The 24675-nt window shown below is 42.2% G+C and overlaps 1 protein-coding gene across 10 annotated transcripts in view; it reads left to right on the plus strand.

The window, feature by feature from the left end:
• Positions 1-24675, plus strand: part of LOC140732139 (tensin-3-like) — a 434552-nt gene that overhangs the window by 323800 nt on the left and 86077 nt on the right. For all 10 annotated transcript variants that reach the window (XR_012099994.1, XM_073054363.1, XM_073054356.1 and 7 more), the window contains 2 exons: positions 6360-6464; positions 23143-24396. Coding sequence is in view for 9 of the 10 variants with exons in the window: in XM_073054363.1 (XP_072910464.1) it covers positions 6360-6464; positions 23143-24396 (1359 nt within the window). In the remaining variant the exon portion in view is untranslated. The remainder of the gene's footprint in view (positions 1-6359; positions 6465-23142; positions 24397-24675) is intronic.

The following is a 24675-nucleotide window of genomic DNA, read 5'->3' on the forward strand; positions in this document are numbered from 1 at the left end:
CATGTCTTGATCTCTCGATGTACATGTGAGAAATAAAGCTAATCTTTCATCTTTAAGTTCAGGGAGGGCAGAAAGATTGGGATGTGAAGAGGTGGTCAGTTTCCTTAAAGGATGTTTTTAGGCCTTTTGTCAGTGATCCCCAGAGTTGTTCCTACCCAAGTGCACGTTTCTAGGTTAATGAAATTGTCTGTTTTTATAGAGTCAAATGCAAATAGGAAAGATTTAGACGGATATTGACCAGCTGCAGGGAAGTAAGATGAGGTGAAGTAGACAACTTGGTCAGCATAGAGAAGGTGAGCTGAAAGATCTGTTTCCATGTTATGTGACTCTATTTAACAGGCACTTCCGCCCATTAAGTCCAGTTACATTAATCCCGACTAATGATGCAGTAGTCGAGGTCCCATATGGGAGGTTGGTCAAGAAGGTTCAGTCACTTGGCATTCGGGATAAGGTAGTAAATTCTTTTCAACATGTGGGGAAAGCTGGAGAGTGGAGTAGATGGTTGCCTCTTTGATAGAGGACTGTGATTAGTGGAGTGCTGCAGGGATCAGTGCTGGGTCCTTTGTTGTTTGTCCTCTTTGTCAACAATCTGGATGATAATGTGGTAAAGTGGATCAGCAGATTTGCAGAGGGCACCAAGATTGGAGGTGTAGTAGAGAGTGAAGAAGTGCAGCGTGATCTGCACCAGCTGGTAATATGGGCTGAAAAGTAGCAGATGAAATTTAATGCAGACAAGTATGAAGTGATGCATTTTGGGAGGACCAACCATGGTGGAACTTGCACAGTGAATAGAAGGGTGCTGGGGTGTGTGGTAGAACAGAAGGATTTGGGAATACAGGTCCATGATTCCTTGAAAGTGGCTTTATAGATAGATAGGATATTAAGAGGATTTTTGGCACATTGGCTTCCATAAATCAAAGTATTGAGTACAATAGTTGGAATGTTATGCTGAAGTTATATAAGACGGTGAGGCCTAATTTACAATTTTATGTGCAGTTCACAAATATCACAAATGACCTGACTTATTCTAACAAAGCAGAGTCCACTGCCAAGAAGGCCCACCAGTGCCTTTACTTCCTGAGAAAGCTGAAGAAATTTGGCCTGTCCCCTAAAACCCTCACAAATTTTTAGAGATACACCATAGAAAGCATTCTTCTAGGGTGCATCACAACCTGGTATGGAAGTTGTCCTGTCCAAGACCAGAAGAAGCTGCAGAAGATCGTGAACATAGCCCAGCACATCACACAAACCAATCTTCCATCCTTGGACTCACTTTACACCGCACGCTGTCGGAGCAGTGCTGCCAGGATAATCAAGGACACGACCCACCCAGCCAACACACTTTTTGTCCTTCTTCCCTCCAGAAGGCTCAGGAACTTGAAGATTCATATGGCCAGATTTGGGAACAGCTTCTTTCCAACTGTGATAAGACTGCTGAACAGATCCTGACCTGGATCTGGGCCGAACCTTCCAAATATCTGGACCTGACTTGCACTACCTTACTTTCCCTTTTCTATTTTCTAATTATGATTTATCATTTAAATTTTTGTATTATATTTACTTCGATTTGTACTTCAGGGAGCGTGAAGCACAGAATCAAATATCACTGTGATGATTGTATGCTCTAGTATCAATTGTTTGGTGACAATAAAGTAAAGTTCTGGTCAACTACCTATGGGAAAGGTATCAATAAGATTGAAAGAGTACAGAGAAAATTGATGTTGTTGGGATTTAAGGACTTGAGTTCTAGGGAAGGGTTGAATAGGTTAAGACTTGATTCCCTGAAGCATAGGAGAATGAGGCAAGAGTTGGAAGAAATGCAGGTTGGGTGAGATGAGAACTAGAGGCCATAGGCTAAGGGCAAAATGTGTGCCACTTAATGGAACATGAGGGGAACTTCTTCACTCAGCAGCTGGCGTGAATGTGGAACAAGCTGCCAGTGCACAGGGTGGATGCAGGTTCAATTTCAGCACTTAAGAGCCAGGTGCAGGTTGATGGGACTATACAGAATAATAGTTCAGAATGGACTAGATGGGCCAAAGGGCCTGTCTCTGTGCTGTAGTGCACAATGACTATCTATCACCAATTCTATTTTATTCTCCCCACATTCTAATCAACACCTCCCTGACTCTACGACTCGCTTATACATTAAAAGTACAGTGGCCCATTAACGAACTAACCCATACATCTTCAAGATGCCTGAGGAAAACGGATAACTCAAAGTCACAAAAAGAGCAGGTCAACTTTACACTGGAATTAATGGAGGCCAGGATTGAACCCAGGTTGCTGGAGCAGTGAGATGTGTTACCTGGAGGTTTGCTGATACACTCACGTGCATAACGAAGTGTAAATCACTGGGTTTGTTGGACAGTTTTCCCACTTGGGCATTGATGAATGTGGACTACAAGATCCTGTCCAAGGCTATCGCCAACAGGGTCAAGTTTGCACTGGAGCAGGTGATCCATCTGGACCACCGGGCAGGAAGATCCCAGACAGCCTCGCGCTGCTGAGGGACACCATCGCTGACGTGCAGGACAGGGGGGTGGACGCCTTCCTGGTCAGCTTGGACCAGGAGAAAGCCTTCGACAGGATACCGCACACGTACATGGCAGATGTATTCTCCAAAATGGGATTTGGGGAGGGAATCCAGAATTGGATCAAACTGCTCTACACGGACATCTGTAGCGCAGTCCAAGTCAACGGGTGGGAAACAGACAGCTTCCCCATCAGGTCTGGAGTCAGGCAGGGTTGTCCTCTCTCCCCTGTCTTGTACGTGTGCTGCATAGAACCCTTTGCCGAAGCCATCAGGAGGGATGAGGGCATAAGAGGGGTGACGCTGCCAGGCAGTGGAGGGACCCAAGTCAAAACCTCCCTGTACATGGATGACGTCACCGTCTTCTGCTCCGATCTGAGGTCAGTTCACAGGTTGATCAGCATCTGTGAACAATTCGAGCAGGCGTCGGGGGCCAGGGTCAGCCGCACGAAGATCGAAGCCATGCTCTTCGGCAACTGGCCCAACCGATCCAACGTCCCCTTCACCATCAGGTCTGATCACGTGAAGATGTTGGGGATCTGGTTTGGAGGGGCCAAGGCATGCAACAAGAACTGGCAGGAGCAGACTGCCAAGGTCAAACAGAAACTGGGACTGTGGGGAGGGCGCTTCCTATCGATAGCGGGCAAGAACCTGGTCATCAGGTGTGAGGTGCTCTCAGGGCTGCTGTACTTGGCGCAGGTGTGGCCAGTCCCCCGCTCCTTCAGCTCGGAGATCACCCGAGCCGTCTTCAGATTCGTCTGGGGATCCAAGATGGAGCAGGTCAGACGGACCACCGTGCACAAGTCCCTGGACAACGGGGGCAAAACATCCCCAATGTCGCCCTCACCCTGATGGCCAGCTTCGTGTGCGACTGCATCAGGTTGTGTGTGGATCCCAGGTACGTGGGCATCAAGTACCACTATGTGCCCAGGTTCTACCTGTCGCCCTGGCTACGAAGGATGGGTCTGGCCCCTTTCCCGCACAACACCCCTGTCAGCTGGTCATTGCCGCCATACCTGTCCTTCGTAAAGAAGTTCTTTCAGGTCATTGCCTTTGACCACAGGGCCATCAGGCAGTGGTCAGCACGTAAGGTCCTGCAGACACTGCAGGAGAAGGACGTGATGGACACAGTGGGGTGGTTCCCTGAGCAGAATGTCCAGTTCATCTGGCAAAATGCCTCATCGCCAGACCTCACCAACAGCCACCAAGACCTCGCCTGGCTGGCGGTGAGAGGTGCCCTCCCAGTCTGATCCCTCCTGTACGCCTGTAACGTCGTCTCCACACCCCTCTGCCCAAGGGAGGACTGCAGTGAGGAGGAGTCGGTGACCCACCTCTTTGCACACTGTGGGTTCGCCGAGAAGGTGTGGAGGAGGATGGAAGGGGCAGTGTCGAGGTTCATCCCCAGCAGCTGCATATCAGAGGACTCTCTGATCTACGGGCTGTTCCCGGGGATGCACACGGAGACCAACATCCGGTGCTGCTGGCAGATCATCAGTGAAAGACGCTCTTTGGTCGGCCCGAAACTTGATGGTCTACCAGCACACGGAGATGTCCATGGGGGAATGCTGTTGACTGGCTCATTCTCGGCTGCAGGAGTACGTGCTGAGGGACGCACTCAAACTTGGTGCAGTCACCGCAAGGACCCGATAGGGAAGGACCCAGTAGGGTTCTTCACAGCCCAGTAGACCACAGTCTAGGGTTCTTCTCCCGCGGGAGTTGAGGGGTTGTGGGGGTGGCGGAGTGTATACCCCTAAACAAGTGTGTGTAAATATGGAATAACAGAGTGCCACGTGGGTGGTGAAAAGTGTGAAAATGCAAAGACAGCAATGGAAACAGTTATAAAGGATTGAAAGTCATTGAATGGTTTATTGTATATAATTTTATTTTTGAATAAAGTATATTGATGAGAATTGATCCAACTAAGACTACTTGGTCTTATCCCAAAGCATTTTTATTCCTGTGATTAATCCTCACAGTAATTATTTAAATTGAGTGGCTTGCTGTGCTCATTCATAGTCAACAGAACAAGAGGGACTTCAATCACATATTCTCCATACCAGATAGATACTGGAGGATTTTCTGAATACTGCGGCTGAGCCAGTGGGGTATTTGCAACAAGACATGCTTTGAGATGGTTTTTCTGCTGCTGCTTCAGAAATTAACCGATTTATTGAATTTAAATTTCTGATTTTCCATGGTTAATCCTGAATTCGTGACTCCCAGCTGCAGCTCAAGGGCCAAAACAGGAGGCAAAGACAATCTGACTTGTCTTTTCCTTTCTAGGACCGTGAGGCCTCAAGCAGTTAGCACAGTGGGGAAGAGAAATTGAGAGGGTGGCTTGAGACCACATTCTGGGTTTGCAATAGGTGTCAGCCTGCGGAGTAACTTGTCAGCTTGCAGGTTAGTTAACTGAGCTCAGAGGAGAGCAGTGGTTTAGGAGGCTTGGGTTCAATAGGAGTGTGTCCATGTATAGAAGGGAGATTTCTGTAAAGGATGTTAGTGGAAATTGCTTCCTTCAATCTTGGTTCATTGTACAGACGTGAATCACTTATGCAGAGAAGTGCACAAAGTAGAGTACCCTCCCTGCAATCTGTCTTGGGGGAGAAAGTGTATATGCTTGCTTAAAAACATGTTAACATGCAAACATTGGAAGTGATTAGAGTCGTATAGCACCACAGCATAGGAACAGGACCTTCGGCCCATCTCTAGTCCTTTTCAAACTATTCATCTACCTCATCCCATTGACTGCGCCTGAAACATAGCCTTCCACACCCCTCCCATCCATATACTTAACCAAACTTCTCTTAAATGCTGAAAGCTAACCCGATTTATTACCTGTTTCTGCCTGATTGCAATTTCATCATCTCTCCCTAGTATTTATTTCATACAGCAGCAATCATTTTGATGATCATGTCCCAAGTTAAGGTGATGTCCCGATCAAAAAAGTGCCTGGAGATGAAATAAAACAGGAATTAGGAGGACCAGTGATATTCCCTGGCTGTCTTCTGTCTCTTCCAATCAAGCTTTCTGGTATAAAACAGCTCTTTGGAAAGGTTTCTATTGCCTCCTTAGGGCTGAGGCTGGACATAATTCATAGCTGTTCTACTGAAATCGCAGTCTGGTTTAAAAGCACAGGGTATGTATTGTTTAACTAGCAAAGCAGTACGTAAGACTAAGGGGCAAGTGGCAAGGAATATTTTGGGCATTTCTCTCAGTGCAATATAAACTTAGCATGGCAAATGATAAAGGATGATTTAAAATGAAATCAAGTACATTAAGACTTTTACTATGCAAGTTTGTTTTTCTTAAATTTACATGAAATATTTAGCTTTATACAGTGGACTGATATGTTTAAACATAATTTAATTATCTTGCCTTTTGGAGCTGACAATGGCCCATGAGCCCCTAATAATGTAATTCTTTATTCAAAAAGAAATGTCTACAAAGAGAAATTTTAGATTTATGTGTGTTAAGCCTAACCCCAAAGTTTTCATTTGAAGTTGTATCCTTTAAATATTCTTTTCCCATGGAATGCAAAAGGAAACTAACCACAGCTGTGGGTGTGTGCTGACTTTTGTGGGATTCTGGATTAGATACATCATTAGTACCAACTCTGAAGATTTTTTCTAAGCTTTCCTCTCAGTTTTATTTATTCTCAGGGAGCAGCAACAACATTGTGGATGGCGTCTCACAATGAATGTACATTGCATTTTCTCGTCTTTACAACAATAGTGCATGGCCAAGTTATAGGAAAAAAATGAGTGTTTGTATCTATTGATGAATTATGCTTAATTGTGAGTATAATGCTGAACATATTGCCTCATAGGTTCTGAACATCTCCAAAATGATCATGGAGTCATTGTGGATTATAACACTGCTGACCCATTGATCCGTTGGGACTCCTATGAAACACTTACTGTTGATGGCGAAGGTAAGGCAGGTTATATTGCATTAGATTTCAATTCGATTATTTCCAGTTCTATTAAGTTTTATCCATTTGAGTACCCTATGTTGCAGTATGTCATTAATACATTCAGAATAATGCTAAACTTTAATGGCAGATTCAGAGCAGCTGCGTGATGTTTCCTTTTCTTACATGAACAATAATCAGTGAGTTTGTAAATGGCATTAGGACCTGGTTTGAAAATTTTCAAACTTTCTTTATAAATTGCTGACAAAATATATACAACAGGCATAAAACGGGAGAGAATTTCATCCTGTCGGTCTGCTCAGATGAAGGAAGACTCCTGATTCTGTCAAACATACCTGATTTCAGTGCAGAATAATTTATGGATGTGTTAGAAAGCATAGTCCTACACCAAATTATAATGAGTGTTCTTCTGAAACGATGAAAACCCTAATCTAATTTATATTAGCAGACTTATTTGAAAACTGCTTTCTGTGTGCTGGTTGGGAATTCATTAAACAATTGCTTCCTATATGAAACTATTAAAGCCGGTAAGATGGGCACAGATCACATTTTTTTGGCTATAAAGTTTCAATTAAATGCACCCCTTAGTAACAACCTGCATAAAATGAAGTTTTATCCGTGATTTAATTGGGGTCATCTACTGTATCCAGTTGCTCCCAGTTTGGGCTTCTCTACATCAGTGAGCCCTGACGTAGATTGTGGGACCACTTCATCAAGGTCTTTAATTCCGTCATCCACAAAAGGGCACCCATTTCAATTCAAATTCCCATTCCGACATGTTGGTCCATGGCCTCTACTGTCACAATGAGGCCAAATATTCGGTTGCAGGAGCAACATCTCCTAGCCTTAAAGCCGATAGCATCAAAATCGATGTCTGTAATGTTCAGTAATTTCTTCTCCCCTCCCCTTTCTCTCTTTTTCCATTCCCCATTCTGACACCCCTCTTACACCTTCTCTTTTCCCCACATGTCCATTATCTTCCTCTGCTGCCCCTCCTCTTTCCCTTTTGCCCTTGGCCCACTGTCCTGTCCTATCGGATCCCTTCTTCTTCAACACTTTACCTGTTCATTCTATCACCTCCCAACTTCACACTTCAGTCCTCCTTCCACCCACTCACCTTCCCATCACTTGCTAGCTTGCACTCCTTCCCTCTTCCTTTCGAGTCCTAATGAACTGTCTCAGCCTGGAACATCAACTGCTTATTCCTCTCCTTAGATGCTGCTTAACCTACTGAGTTTCTCCAGCGTTTTTGTGTCCATCGCACTGGATTTCCAGCTCCTGCAGAATCTCTTGTGTTTACTCAATTTTTTAGAGATATTTTCATAAATGATCTTACCAATAGAGAATTTATCCATGAATTTCATTCAATTACTTTTTGGAGTAAAGTGATTCTTCAAGCAAATTGAGACAAGAACACAACAGTATAGAAACGGGCCCTTTGGCCCATCTGGTCTGTGTTGACTATATATCTGCCTAGTCCCCTCGACCTGCACCCAGACAATAGACCTCCACACCCCTCACATCGATGTAATTATCCAACTCTTTGTAAATGTTGTTGAACCCACATCCACCACTTCCACAGGCAGCTCGTTCCACATTCTGACCATTTACTGAGTGCAGAAATTGCTCCTCATATTCACCTTTCACCTTTAACCCTTGACCTCAATTTCTAGTCTCACCCAACCTTAGTGGAAAAAGGTTATGTGCATTTACCTTAACTGTACTCCTCAAAATTTTGCATACCTCTTATCAAATCTCCCTTCATTATTCTACGCTTTAGGGAATGAATTCCTAACCTGTTCAACTTTTCACTCAACTCAGATCCTCAACATCCTTGTGAATTTTCTCTGCACTCTTTCTATCTTACTGACATCTTTCTTGTAGGTAGGTGACCAAAACTGCAGAAAACATTCTAGAATAGGCCTCACCAACATCTTGTACAACTTCAACATAACATCTCGACTCTTGAACTCAATACTTTGAGTTATGAAAGCCAATATGCTGAAAGCTTGCTTTATGACTCTTAACTACTTTTGACACCTCCTTCCCAGATCCATCTGTTCCACTGCTCACTATGTAATTCCTACCCCAATTTGTCCTCCCAATATGCAACACCTCACATTTGTCTGCACTAAATTCCATCTGCCATTTTTCAGCCCATTTTTCCAGCTGGTCCAGACCCCGCTGCAAGTTTTGATGGTTTTCCTTGCTGCCCACTACATCCGCAAGTTTGCTGATACAGTTTACCACATTATCATCTAGGTTGTTGATATAGGTTAAAAACAACAATGGATCCAACAGTAATCCCTGTGGCACTCCACTAGTCACTGGCCTCCAGTTAGAGATGCAACTATCTACCACTACTCTCTGGCTTCTTCTGCAAAGCTAATGTCTAATCCAATTTACTATCTCATGTTGGCTGCAAAGCAAGGTCCCATGCAGGACCTTTTCAAAGGCCTTGCTAAAGTCCATGTAGACAACATCCACTACCTTGCCTTCATCAATTTTCCTGGTACCTTCCTCAACAAAATGTATAAGTTTGATTATACATGACCAATCATGCATAAAGTAATGTTTACTATCCCTAATCAGTTCTCGTCTATCCAAATACTGGTATATTGGGTCCCTTAGGTTACCTAACAATAACTTACCTACTATTGATGTCAGGCCATAATTTTCTGGCTTTTTCTTAGAACCTTTCTTAAACAACAGATAGCATTAACTATCCTCCAATCCTCTAGCACCTTACCAACAGCAATGGATGTTTGAAATATCTCCGTTAGGGCAGATTCTGCACTAGCTTCCCACAGGGTCTGAAGGAACATCTTGTTAGGACCTGGGGATTTATTCATCTAATTTTTCTCAAGACAGAAAACACCTCCTGCTTTGTAATCTCACTGTTGTTGTTTTGCCTCCATTCTATACACTTGGCGTTTGTCTCCAAAGTAAGTACAGATGCAAAAAATCCCATTTTATAATCACCCTTATCTCGTCCTGCTCCATACATAGATGATCACTCTAGTCTTCTAGAGGCCAATTTGACCCTTGCTATCCTTTTGCTCTTAATATATCTGAATAAGCCCTTGGGATTCTCCTTCTCCTTGTCTGCTGGAGCAACCTCATACCTTCTTTTAGCCCTTCACAGTGTCCAAGGGAACACCTTATCAGGCACTGAGGTTTATCCACCTGAATTTGCCTCAGGATAGCTATAGGGCTGTACATGGGTACTTTCCTATTAGGGCAGTGGGAAAGACTTCCATTGCTATTTCAACTGTGCATCTAAAATGGGCCTTTCTTTGCTTGAACCGTTTATGCCATTGAAAATCTTTCTTTGCGGCACTGAGGTTTTATAATTAACAGCCTTGCATTTGAGGTGTTCGTTGTTGGAGTTTGAGTTCCCTTTTTTGCACACATGCTTCTGAAGGACAGAAGGACATAAAATAAATGGAAGGACATGAAGCCAGTTAGCCCATTTTACTAGCTGCTAAAAATGAGTAGTGGTCTTACTGAGTGGTCAGATCATTGCTGACCTATTGCATTAGCATCACTTTCCTGCACTCCTCCCATAACCCTTGATTTCTTTAATATTCAAAAATCTGTCAATCTCCATCTTGAATATGCTCAGTAACTAATCTTCCACAGCTCTCTTGGGAAGAGTACTCCAGAGGTTTATGCCATTTCATGCCATCACCATTCTGAAAGGCCAGTCCCTAATTTTGGGACTGATCCCTCTCCTCTCACTTAGCAATAAAAAACATCACAGATACAAGAGACTGTGGTACTAGAATCTGGAGTATGAACTCAACTGGTCGAACAGCACCTGTCTGGGTGTTTCAGGTTGAAATCTTGCATCAATCCCAAATGTTGACAGTTCCTTTCATCTCATAGATGCTGCTTGACCCAAGGACTTCCTTCAGCCAAATGTTTGTTGGAGGAAATGCATGATCTCTTCTTCTATTCCGTCAGTCTCTGAGAGAGTTTTGTATCTTTCAATGAGATCACCTCGTGTTCTTCTAAATTCAAGAGAGTATAAATACAGTCAGTCCTCAAAGAATAAACAATCAGTGAAACTCCCTTACACTCCCTGCATCTCAAATGCATGTTTCCTTGGCTAGGGTAATGTATGGGGTGGAAACATCTGCGTAATTCACAACCACCAACATTGAGTTGAGCTCAATTTAAGAGACTGCTATGATGTGATGTCATAATGATGTGAACTTTTTTATGGTGCTTTATGTTCTATGTTTGGTTGACAATGAAGTGATTTGTTATGGTTTCCCTTAAACTTACGATGCCTCTGCCATTTTATTTCTGAAAACCTACACTTTGGTAAGGAGACCTCTACATAATATTTTATCTTAACATCTTTTCTCTTTCACTTAAATCCTTTTGTATTTTCCTCTTTGTATTCTTTGTTGCTTGCTGTACCTGGAATTCATGTTTAAGATGATCACGAGGATGATCTGACCCCAGTAGAATAACATTACCTTTGTGGTGAATGCTACTTCTGGCATTCAGTGGTTAGTTCCTGACTGTCAGACTAGGTCAATGACATCACAGGGATAGACAAGATAACAAGGGCAAATTTTAATTTAAGGAATTGTGATAACAGATTGTGACCACCTTGATCTCCATGCCATATACATGTGTCAAGCCTGCAAGATTTTTCCTTCCCCAGCCTGCTCTCCTTTTACAGACTGCCACAGAGAAAATGAGCAGGAGACTTGCAGAAAATATTTGTTTGCTTCGCTTGTTAAGAAAAGCTTTCAAGCCCTTGAGCTGCTTTCCATATGACAGCACTCAGAAAGCCTTCACATACCACTTTGTTTCTAAAGAAGCAACCACAACCAATGACAATGACGTGCAATCCCAGTCCACGAAAAGACACGATGGACACTGCCACCCAGCTGCCACAGACTTGAGATGGAACACACTTGCACTCTTCCATGGCAACGGCACAAGATGGGAAATCTGTTGAAAGGAATTTAGATTTGATAGGATACATGTGACATAATTCAGAGCAAGGATATTTGGGCCAGCAGGAATTATAGAATATTTCCCAAATGCCAATCGTGAAGAACAGCGAGTCATTCAGGCTGCTGAAGTTATCTTAGCTATTTCACACAGCAGAGCAAAGCACAGCAAGCGTAACAGTGACATTTCAGCACGCCATCATCAGCAAAGATCTGAACTTCTGCAAAAAGAGCCTTTGATTATTGCAGTAAAAGTTGATCTTCCTGACGATGGTTTTGGAAAATGCCCTGGATACTCATTGTTGTGGCCACTGCATGCATGTAACCTGTGACTTACAGTTGACTAATGCTCTGAAGAGTTTGAAAATGGCTATAGGATCTAAATTTATCCATTGACACAGAATGAGGCCATTTGGCCCATTGGGTCTGTGTCAGCTCCTGAGGAGGAGGCATTATCATTTGTCCCATGTAACACAAACAAAACACTGGAGGAACTCAGCAGGTCAGGTCAATTCCATGCAGGGAAATGAACAGTTGGTGTTTTGGGCTGAGACCCTTCATCAGCGTGGGAAAAAAAGAAAACAGAAGTTAGGATAAAGGCAGGGAGTGGGCTGGGTAGATGAGCTGGCAGGTAATAAGACTATAAGACATAGAAACAGAATTGGGTAATTTGACCCATCAAGTCTGCTCTGCCATTCAATCATGGCTGATCCTTTTATCCCTCTCCCCCGAAACTTTTGATGCCGTGTTCGATCTAGAACCTATCAAGCTCTGCCTTAAATATACCCAACAAGCTGACCTCCACAGCTGCCTGTGGTAATAAATTCCACAAATTCACCACCCTCTGGCTAAAGAAATTTCGCCACATCTCTGTTTTAAATGGACCCCCATCTATCCTGAGGCTGTGCTCTCTTGTCTTAGATACCCCCACCATGGGAAACATCCTTTCCACATCTACCCTGTCAAAGCCTTTCAACAATCGAAAGGTTTCAATGAGATTATTTCTGCCCCCCCCCCCAATCCTTCTGAATTCCAACCAGTACAGACTCAGAGCCAACAAACATTTGATAACCCTTTCATTCCCAGAATCATCTTTGTGAACCTCCGCTGAACCCTCTTCAATGCCAACACATCTTTTCTTAAATGTGGATCCCAGAACCATTCATAATACTCAAGGTGAGGTCTCACCGGTGCCCTATAAAGCCTCAGCATCACGTCCTTCATTTTGTATTCTAAACCTCTTGAAGTGAATGCAAATATTGCATTTCCCTTCCTCACCACTGACTCAACCTGGAGGTTAACCTTTAGGGTGTTCTGCACAAGGATTCCCAAGTCCCTTTGCATCTCAGATTTTTAGATTTCTCCCTATTTAGAAAATAGTCTGCACATTTATTTTTAACCAGCAAAGTGCATGTAAGACCATGCATTTTCCAACATTGTATTTCTTTTGCCATTCTCTTGCCCATTCTCCTAATCTGTCTGAGTCCTTCTGAAGCCTACCTGTTTCCTCAATACTACCTGCCCCTCCACCAATCTTTGTATTATCTGCAAATTTGGCAACAAAGCCATCTATTCTATCATCTAAATCGTTGATATACAGCATAAAAAGAAGCGGTCCCATCACTAAGTCTTCTGGAACACCACTAGTCACTGGCAGTCAACCTGAAAAGGTTCCTTTTATTCCCACTCACTGCTTTCTTCCAATCAGCCAATGTTTTAACTATGCTAGAATCATTCCTGTAATATCATGGGCTCTTAACTTGATAAGCAGCCTCATATATGGTACCTTGTCAAAGGCCTTCTGAAAATCCAAATGTACTACATCCACTGCATCCCCTTTATTTATCCTCAAAAAAATTCCAACAGGTTCGTCAGGCAGGATTTTCCCTTAATGAAACCATGCTGACATTGTCCTATCCTATCCTGTGTCTCCAGGTACTTCATAACCTCATCCTTAACAATTGATTCCAACCACTGAGGTCAGGCTAACTGGTCTATAATTTGCTTTCTGCTGCCTCCCTCCTTTCTTAAAGAATGGAGTAACAGTTGCAATTTTCCAGTCCTCTGACATCATGCCCGAGTCCAATGAATTTTGAAAGATCATTACTAATGCCTCCACAATCTCTACCTCTTTCAGAACCCTCAGATGCAGTTCAGCTGCTCCAGGTGACTTACGTGTCCTTTGGTCTTTCAGCTTTTAAGCACCTTCTCCCTTGTCATAGTAACTGCAGTCACTTCTCTTCCCTCACACCCTTCAATATCTGGCACACTGCTAGTGTCTTCCACAGGGAAAACTGATGTACAATAATTAGTTCATCTGGCCGCAACTTGTCCCCTGTTATTAGTTCTCCAGCCTCATTTTCTAGCAGTCCCTATATCCACTCTCATCTCTCTTATTTCTTACATACATATTAAAGCTTTTACTATCCACTTTGATATTGTTTGCTAGCTTGCTTTCATATTTCATCTTTTCCCTCTAAATGATTATTTTATTTGGTTTCAGTAGGTTTTTAAAAGCTTCTCAATCCTCTATCTTCCAGCTAATTTTAGATTTGTTGTATGCCCGCTCTTTTGCTTTTGACTTCCCTTGTCAACCACAGTTGTACTATTTTGCCATTTGAGCATTTCTTCATTTTTGGACTACATCTGTCCTGTACCTTCATCATTTTTCCCAGCAACTTACACCATTGCTGCTCTGCTGTCATCTCTGTCAGCATCTCCTTCCAATTTACTTTGGCCAACTCCTCTTTCATACCACTGTAAGGTCCTTTCTTCCACTGAAATACTGCTATGTCAGAGTTTACTTTCTCCCTGTCAAATTTCAAGTTGAACTCTTACTGTTATCACTGGCTCCTAAGGGTTCTTTTACCTTAAGCTCCCTAATCATCTTCAGTTCATTACATAACACCCTATCCAGTATAGCTGATCCCCTAGGTGGCTCAGTGACAAACCGGTCTAAAAAGCTATCTCGTAGGCATTCAATAAACTCACTGTCTTGAGATCCATTACCAACCGATTTTCCCTATCATCTGCCTGCCCTTCCTGACTGCACACTATCTTTGTTTTATTTACCATATGTCCTATCCTGTGTCCCTTCACTTCAGTTCCCATTCCCCTGCCAAGTTAGTTTAAACCCTCTCCAACAGCTCTAACAAACCTGCTGCGAGAATATTGGTCCTTCTGGGTTCAGGTGCAACCTGTCACTTTTGTACAGGTCATACCTGCTCCAGAAGAGATTCCAATGACCCAAGAAACTGAAGTCCTGCCTCCTGCACCAGTTTCTCAGCCACACATTAACCTGCCAATTCATCCTGTTTCTAACCTCACTGGTATGTGGTAGAGGGAGCAACCCAGAAAATACTACCCTGGAATTCTTGCTTCTCAGCTTTCTGCCTAGCTCTCTAAATTCTCTCTTCAGAACGTCTTTCCTTTTCCTTCCTCTGTCATTGGTACTAATATATGCCATGACATCTGGCTGCTCTCCCTGCCCCTCCTAAATGCCATGGATGTGATTTGAGATGCCCCTGACCCTGGCACCAGGGAGGCAACGTACTATCCGGGTGTCCTGTTCACATGTACAGAATCTCCTGTCTGCTCCTTGGACTATTAAGTCCCCTATCACTTCTGCTCCCCCTTCTCCCTCTTTCTCTTCTGCACCAAAGGCCCATGCTCAGTTCCAATAATCTGGTCTCCATAGCGTTCCCTGGTAGGTCACCCCCACAACTGTATCCAAAACGGTATACAGTACTCATTAGTGAGGGGAATGGCCACAGGGGTGCGCTGCGCTGTAATGGGTGAATCCAGATCCAGATGAGAGTAGGCAGATGGATGTGGGGTAGTGGGAAGTGGGAAAGATGTGAGAAGCTGGGAGGTTATAGATAGAAGAGGTAAAGGGCTGAAGGTGCTGAACAAGATGGACAAACAAGCTGGATGAACTCAGCAGGTCGGGCAGCATCCGTTGAAATGAGCAGTCAATGTTTCGGGCCGAGACCCTTTGTCAGGACTGAAGAAGGAGGGTGCAGGAATCCTGTAAAGAAGGTGGGGGGAGGGTGGAAGGTGCCAGGTGAAAAACCAATCAGAGGAAAGATCATGGGGTTGGGGGGGAAGCAGGAAAGGGATAGGCACATTCCACCTTCCCCCCCCCCCACCTTCTTTACAGGGCCCCTGCCCCCTCCTTCTTCAGTCCTGACGAAGGGTCTTGGCCCGAAACGTTGACTGCTCATTTCAACGGATGCTGCCCGACCTGCTGAGTTCATCCAGCTTGTTTGTACGTGTTGATTTGACCACAGCATCTGCAGTGTACTTTGTGTGAACAAGATGGAATTTGATAGAAGAGGACAGAAGACCATTGAATAAAGGAAAGGAGCTGGGGAACTAGGGGGAGGAAGCTATGGATGATGGGCAAGATGTGTGAGCAGGCAAGACAAAAAAGAAAGGTTGAAGGAGCCAGAGGAATAAGGGAAAACAAGAGGGGGGAGTGGTTACTGGAAGTTAGAGAAATTGAAGTTGATGCTGTGATGTTCAAAGTTCAAGGTAAATTTATTACCAAATTACATATATGTCTCCATATACAACCCTGAGATTTGTTTTCATGCAGGTATACCCAGTCAATCCAAGAAACATTAGAGTCAATGAAAAACTACATCCAAAAGGATTTTTTCTAACATTCACTATTAATGAGGCCAGACAAATACAGTGGCTACATACAGTATTCCCAACAATAAAATTAATGCAATAAAAAAGAGAAGATGCAGGAAACGCAGTTGGTACTGTTGCATCCATTTCGGATCCAAGACCTTTATCAGAATTCCTTGAAAACATCAAATGTCATTGACTAGAAATGTTAACTGTTCGACTTCCACAGATGCTGCCTAACTAACTAAATCTGATCAGGAATTAGTTTTAAAATGATTAGTTACCTGGAATTCATTGTTATTAATTTTAAGTAACAGGATGGATTTTAAATATTTCATCAAAAGTAAGGTGGCCTTTCATGTTGTGTAGTAGAATTGATGTTCGTACTTTTTTTTATCTGTATTGGAAGTTTTCAGGTGTAGCATGAAATAGTAGAATGATTAAGATAAGTCTATCTGGAATTGTTGAAAGGAGAAGATTTTGCTTTTCTGACATGAAAATGGAAATAGTTTGAGTGTGATCTCAAGTCAGAGTCAGAATCAGAATGTGTCATGAAATTTGTTAACAGCAGCAGTTCAATGCAATGCATGATAATATAGAAACAAATATACACATAAATAAATAACAGTAAATAATAAATGTATGTTGAATAGATTAAAAATAATGCAAAAACAGAAATAGTATATATTTTAAAAAGTGTTCATGGATACAAAGACCATTTAGGAATGGAATGGCAGAGGGGAAGAAGCTGTTCGTGAATCGCTGAGTGTGTGCTCTCAGGCTTCTGCACCTCCTTCCAGATGGTAACAATGAGAAGAGGGCAAGCCCTGGTTGATGGGGGTCCTTAATAATGGACATCACCTTTCTGAGGTACCACTCCTTGAAGATGTCTTGGCTACTACGGAGGCTAGTACCCAAGATGGAGCTGATTAATTTTACGACTTTCTGTAGCTTTTTTCAGTCCTGTTCAGTAGCCGTCCCATACCAGACAGTGTTGCAGCTTATCAGAATACTTCCCACGGTACAGCAATAGAAGTTTTCAAAAGTTTTAGTTGACAAACCAAATCTCTTCAAACTCCTAATGAAATGTAGCCGCTGTCTTGCATCCTTTATTGCTGCATCGATATATTGGGATCAGGTTAGGTTCTCAGAGATCTTGAGATTGCACACTCTCTCCACTTCTCATCTCTCTATGAGAATTGGTTCATGTTCCCTCTTCTTACCTTCCTGGTCCACAATCAACTCCTTTGTCTCACTGACTTTGAGTGCTTCTGAAGGGCAAAAATTACACCAGTGCCCAAAAAGAGTGGTGTGTGCTACCATAATGACTATTGCTCGATAGCACTCACATCTTCGGTGATGAAATGCTTTGAGAGGTTCGTCATGGCTAAAATTAACTCCTGCCTCAGCAAGGACCTGAACTCACTGCAATTTGCCTATTGCCACAATAGGTCTACAGCAGATGCAATCTCAATGGCTCTTCACACGGCCTTAGATCACCTGAACCATACAAACACCAATGTCAGGATGCTGTTCGTTGACTGTAGCTCAGCATTTAACACCATCATTCCCAAAGTCCTGATTAATGATGTACAGAACTTGGGCCTCTGTGCCTCCCTCTGCAATTGGATTCTCGACTTCCTAACCAGAAGAACACATCTGTGCAAATTATTGATAATATCTCCTCCTCACTGACAATCTCAAGTGTGTGCTTGTTAACAGAGGGGAAATTATCTTTTATTTCAGATCTGTTTTCTTAGGAAGCTATAAGTATATGAATAGGGATGGGTCTCCTAAAGCTGATTTGATGCATGTGTTCTGTATGTGAAGTTATTCAATAGCAGTGAGAAGATGCATACCTTTATGATATTGCTTCTTATACATCAGTTTTAGTGACTCATCGTTTGAAAGTATTTGATAGCTTCTGTTAACCACCATATGATTGAATGGTCGGTAACAAATTCTTCCCCTCAGTTCCAAACCAGAATTTAATTTTGTTTTTGACTGAAACATTTCTAATAAAAGAAGTTACACAGAGTTTGTATATGCTCAGAAATTTATAACATTTTCATACAGGAACAACAAAAGCCATTATTTCTATTTTCTTTGCCCTGTCACCGATTGTGTCACATTCTCGTGCCAGCCACTGAGGCTGAACGAGGCTGTTGTGACCTGAGAGTCTTAGCTAAATTACTGACACTAAATCCACTTTGTTCTCCAAGACACCTTAATTTTGGGGCTGCAGGCAATTCTTGAAGGTGTGTGGCATTGATCTGTCTAAGAGAGAGCGATAATCTGCACATGCACCAGAATCGCTATAACAGTCACAGTTCCTTAAGTGAAGCAACCAGTGATGTATGACAATTTCCCTGATGCTTGAGGTAAGGAATAGACTCTTCCACCGTTGCCTGTCAGGGCCTGAGCTCGTTTCTCATCAGCACCCTTCATTGAGTTTTTGAAAGAATTGCTCCAGGCACAAATGCTGTAAGATTTTCTGAAAGAGCATCCCTGCTTAGCCCACTTCAGAGCCTTTACTCCTGGCAGAGAGAGGGGCATGTATGTAAACTTGAAGGATTCCTATAGATAAAAATGATGCTTTGTTGCTCTGTGGTTTGAGGATAGATTGAGGAAATGTGTCTTGCCTTCTGAGTTAGGGGAATGGGAAATGTTTGCCTTTCGAGGTTAAAGAGTGAACTACTATTGTTAATAAAAGCTTTCATTTATTTTTTTCTGAAAGACCTCAAGTGTTACTTTTTGAATTTAATGATCAGATTTCAGGAATGATTAATTAGCAGACTTCTTCCATTTTCACTTGTTTAATAGATTTTGGAAACACACACACACACACACACACACACACACACACACACACACACACACACACACACACACACACACACACACACACACACACACACACACACACACACACACACACACACACACACACTCACACTCTCTTATGAACTTCAGTAGCTTGCTTTGCTGTTACAAATTAATATGCACCTCTGTCCTGATTTTCAGTGGTTACATGCATGTGACTCGTTAAGATTCTGTTGTTCTTTACTGAATTTGATAAATAAAGTCACAACTTCTGTTGATCATTGGCCAACACCTCATTTCAGATGAGTACTTAGGTCTGGCCTTGCCTCAGTTTATTTGATGCTAAAATGCTTGCCCTTGCATTTGAAACTTCAGATTTAATGAATCCAATAGACTTCTGCCTGATGACTGTAAACTCCTTGCTCATCCACATCCATGTCTTGCATCAGGTCTTTTTGATCCCTCCTCCCTCAGTTACTGATCTACATTGGCTTCTAGTCAAACAACCCCTCAAATTAGAAGTCATTTCCTAACTGAAAGATGTTATATAAGTGTAAATTTGTCTTTATAAGTGTCTGGATCTATTACTAAAACCCTGATTACTATGTTCTATATCATTATTAAACATAGGATTGCTAAATTTGAAAATGACATAGAACACTGGAAAGTAGGATTTCTACTGATAGCATCGAGTATTTGCACAGAATTAATCCATGCGTAATTTCAGCATGGTTTAATTGGTCTTACTAGCCTTATTGACTGCAACTGCTGGTTTAAGGCTCTGAAAATTCTGCACAAACAGCTGGACTGAGTTAGCAAAATGAATACCTTCAACACACAGTCACCAGGTTACATGTAGTCTTAATTCGATCACTAGGCATAAATTCCACTGGTGTTTGTGGCTAGTTTGAGCGCATACAGAAGTCCCACCCCCTTGTTTACATTTTCCATTCCCATATTTGGCCAGTGTGAAGTCTCATGCATATCTTGTAAGACCAGTCACCTTCAGTGGGAGGAAAGCGCACAGCATACTGAAAAATTAGGACCCCTTTCCAATGCTGCTGTTGCACTGTAAGCCTGGAGTGCTGTGATTCTTCTTAAAGCTGAGCTCTTTAGAGGAACTTTCGGCAACGTGCAATAATGAAACACAGTGTGAAAGGTAAGTTGTTTGTGTTAACAGTGATCATTATTTGTAAAGCTTGTGTGTTTGGGGAAAGGAAAGGGGGAACGAAGTGAGACAGCTAAAGCTTCTTCTTAAAAAAAAAGTGAAAAGGAATGTAGTAATGAACATGCCCAGAGCTGTCTGAATGTGCAAATATTTTCACAAATCATTTGGTGTAGCTGCATTCTCTGAACTAGACACCACCTCGTTGGATCGGTTATTACTGTAAGTTTTGTGCTGATTGCTAGTAGGGAATAGCATGTGGATGAGGCCCAGATGTGTTTACCTAGCTGGAATCAATTTGCTTCTATTTTTACAAGTGTTGAGAGAATGACAAAAGGGGAGCAGGAGGATGTGTTATCAGTTTGAAATGTCTTATGCCATTTATTTCCATTTGGTTGAGTGGCAGCAGTGTCCAGTCAGCTAAGGATTAAAGAGATGGCAGTAGAACAGATTTTTATTTATAGTGACTTAATTTTAGTCTCATGTTATGAAGTTGAGATAAGCTTCTCCATTTAATGGTGGCAGATATTTTTGGGCATTGATCAGATCTGAGGTTTTTGAACTTAGTTAATCTGTAATTATGAATTTCAACATCCAGACAAAATTGGGAAAGGTAGACTTGTGGAGCTGGAGCTAATAATTGATAATGTTGCTGGCACTATCAATCATTCTTAGATTCTACAATGAAAAACAAGGTCCTCAGACCTGTAAGAGTGAAAGACAGTAACATTATTTAAAATGCTCTGGCTTGTTTTCTTCTTCATCCAATTTAGAGCATGAAAGGTTTTGTGTCCCAGATGTGTGCGCTAAAAAACACATTAGGACTGTTGTGTTATACACGGTTTGCTACCAAGGAGCCCAAAATGTGCCAGGTTTTCACTATGGAAAACTACATTAAACCCATGTTATAAAAAAATTGTTACCAAGTGTGAAAATTATTTTGTATGTCCAGTTTGCAATATTTCTATGTGAAGTAAGTCGTGGAACTGCTTCAGAAGTTTATTAATTGCAGAATAATGCCATCTAGAGGACAGGTAGCAATTGTTTATTAATCATATTTCTCATAATGCATGTATGCCTTAAAAATATATTTCCTGCCATTACTCTTCTCCGAGGAATTTAAAATCATACCTGCAAAGGAGAATAATCTGGTTGAATGTATTTTCTTGTCCTGAAATTTACGGCATACTTGACGTCAATTAGGTTGTTGTTTGCTGCCTTCAGTTTTTCCCTCTGCTCTTTATGGCCCTCTGGAGTTAGGCGGCAGCTCTCCAATATCTCATCACTGTAGTGCTTGGGCATCATGGGCTCACTGGTTTATGGAAGGTTTCATAGTTGAACCATGATTTCAACTGATACATGGGTTGGACATTGTATCTTTCTGATTTATATATCCTATGTACCAGGCAGCAAGGCTTTGGGAAAATCTGTACCCTGCTGGTCTTGAAGTCACTATGTATCTTCTATATAATCAACTCTGGAGGATATCTTTCCAGTCTACCTTGTTTCAGAATCGCAAGTGAAGACCATGATGGCACTGAAATTGACTGGACCAAGAAACCGGGACCAATGACTTTTGGTCGTGGGACTACTGATTTCAGCCCTTGCACAGTATTCACCAGGTGTTTCATGATCTCTGAAAGAAAATCTGAGATTGAGAATGAGTTGATTGACAAGCTGTTGATTGGATGTTTGAACTAGTTGGGGGTGGGGAGGTAAGGTGAGATGGTTTAAGTCAGTGACATCGAAAGGGGCGGGGCCAGAGTTGCAGCATTATGTTCTGGATGGTCTGAGACAGACTTCGCAAATTGAAAAAAGCAGGCAACGTTGCCTGACCCTGGCATGAAGTCATCCACGGGTTTTCCTGTCTGAACAGGATTGTTGACTGGAGAATGACGTCATTTAATACATGTCCGATATGGAAACTTCTTGAGCTGACACGTACTGGCAAGTGGCTGGCCATCTTACTAAATTAAAGCACAGAGACCTGGGAATTGACATTGTAGTGTTTTACTTTAGAAAACTCCACCTTAAATTTCATTGTATTGAAATAAACAGTACCTCACAAATTATTATACCATTCTGCTTCAGAATCAAAACTATGCAGGGTAAATAACAGTGAATCCCTAGCAGATGATGTTGATTGGGTTCAGCATAATTATCCGATGATATTCTGCTCCTTGCATCTTAATATATATGAGTCAGGTGTTATGACTGCACATTTCGGATCTCTAGCATTTCTGTAGGACTTCCTGCTGTAGTTAAGGAACTAGAATGAGAATCATTAATTGGATCCATTGCCACCCTTGGTTATATTAGCAGGAAAGCATGCGCTCTCTGTGCAATGCCATCAGGTAACACAATAATAGTGCCCTCCAGCAAAACTGCATTCTGTAATTATGACTGTTGTAATTCCTCAGTTTTAGTGCCCTGGGGTGTAAAAGATCAGTTGCTTGTCACTCTGATTGCATCTTTTTGTAAGATTCATCAAGGATATGTCAGCAGTAAAATATGCTCTCTCTGGGTCGATAGGGTAACTCATGAGCAAGGAAGTTCTAAGTAAATTATGGTTAGCCACATGTCAACATAGTAACTTGGTGCTTACTATAAGGACTTACTTGTATGTATATTCTAATGAAAATTGAAACCTGATATTTTGAAAACTTTGGAGAGCCTAAAATGCAAGTTTCAACGTGATATATTTCACTCGAGATGCTGGTTTAACACTGTCAAGTATTTTAACATTACTCAAAGCTATAATGTTTAATTTATGTAATATTTCAAGCTTGTGTACTTGATCGAGCAAAGGCAACCCTGTGTATGCATTTTACCTTTGGAAGATTGTCGCTTTTTTGAGTACATAGAGTTGGTCTGGTCTGCTAGAATTTCTGAAATGTTTGGGAACAAAATTTTGTTTGAAGCCATTACAGTCTTTCTTAGGGAACAGACATTAATATAAGCAAAATAGTAGAAAATAGTTGGAGGAAAACTTACCTTTCCTTTTATAATTGATACCTCATGATATTAAGTGATGTATGTATTACGTTTGTTAAGAAGTCCTTTGTGTTCATTCTTGTTCTAGTGTCACACACCCAAGGCCCAATTGATGGAAGCCTGTATGCCAAGGTGCGAAAGAAAAGCTCCTCCGAGGGTCATATTCCTACAGGTGGTACTCCTGTAAGTGCTGGACCAGAACAGATTGAACATACACTGTCAGTCAGCAGTGACTCTGGAAACTCCACAGCCTCCATAAGAACGGATCGAACGGAGGAACACTTGCCGCCAGGCGTAAAACGAGGACTAAGCTTGCAAGAAAAAGCCGAGTTGGATAGGCTTTTAAGTGGGTTTGGACTGGAGAATTCAGTACAGTTGAAGGACATGACTGAAACAAGAGTGAAGTACAGTGGAGTGCGTCACATTGTGCCAGCTCAAGTTCATGTGAATGGTGAACTGAAAGCAAAGGACAGGGAGACTGATATTTTAGATGACGAAATGCCAAATCATGATCTGCATAGCGTGGACAGCATAGGGACTCTTTCCTCCTCTGAAGGCCAACCGTCAAACAATCTGGGAAACTTCAGTTTTCACAAGAGCAGTCAGAACTCCCTGCTGTCAGATGGATTTGGAAGCAACACTGGAGATGACCTGCATAATGCTGTTGTTCCGGACCTTGGTATTGGAGCAGATGCGGGTTATGACAGAACATTTGTTGGAGTTTCTGAGGGAAAGAACACCTTTCAGCGACCCAGAAACCCAGCACTGCCACCACAGCCACAAGGTTATAACCAGAGTAATTATTCAACTCAAACCTGGGTACGGCAACAGCAGATGGTTGCTGCTCAACATTATGCCTATACAGCAGAAAATGATTTAAGGTTTGCAATGGTGGGCACTACAGAAGATTCAAACAGAACGCAAACAGCATTCAACCTTCCAGATACTCCCACGCGAGGGTCAAGCAGCAGGGATGCTGTGCAGAGAGGCCTTAATACGTTATCAGGGGACAGTAAAATCCAAGACCGCCAAGACTCTGGTGTCATGTTTGAGCAAGCTCACAAACCATCTAAGATTGATCAAGTTGCTGAAGGTACAAGGTTGGGATCTGAGGAGCAGGATATGTCAACTTCCCCAACGTTGGATATTGATCAGTCAATTGAACAACTCAACAAACTGATAATGGATCTAGACCCCACGTTTGTGCCAATTCCTACGCGTGTTAACTCTGTAAATAAAGGCTCTCTTAGCAAGAGGGATGTCGTCCTGGAAGGAAGCAACGGTGTGAATTCAGGGACAGAGGAACAAACCCAGAGGGTCTCCAGAAGTGGCAGCCAACAAGGTAAATTAAATGGGCGGTCATATAGTAACCAGTGACAGAAATTTTGTTGCAGGAAATTTCTGCTCTTCAGTAAACAGTTCTGGTCACTGCAAAAACTGATATTGTAACCACTTTCAGGAAATTCTGCTTTGCTTAGTGCCTCTAAAAACACCTCATAAAATATATTCTTAAATATAAAACAGAAGAAATCTCAGGAATGTGATTACTATATTTCTACAAAAAGGTAATTTCCTGAGTTCATTAGCTTAGAATGTAGGTTTTATTGTCTGAACTCTATAT

Source organism: Hemitrygon akajei, chromosome 8 (genome assembly GCF_048418815.1).
Source record: "Hemitrygon akajei chromosome 8, sHemAka1.3, whole genome shotgun sequence".
Taxonomy (NCBI): Eukaryota; Metazoa; Chordata; class Chondrichthyes; order Myliobatiformes; family Dasyatidae; genus Hemitrygon; species Hemitrygon akajei.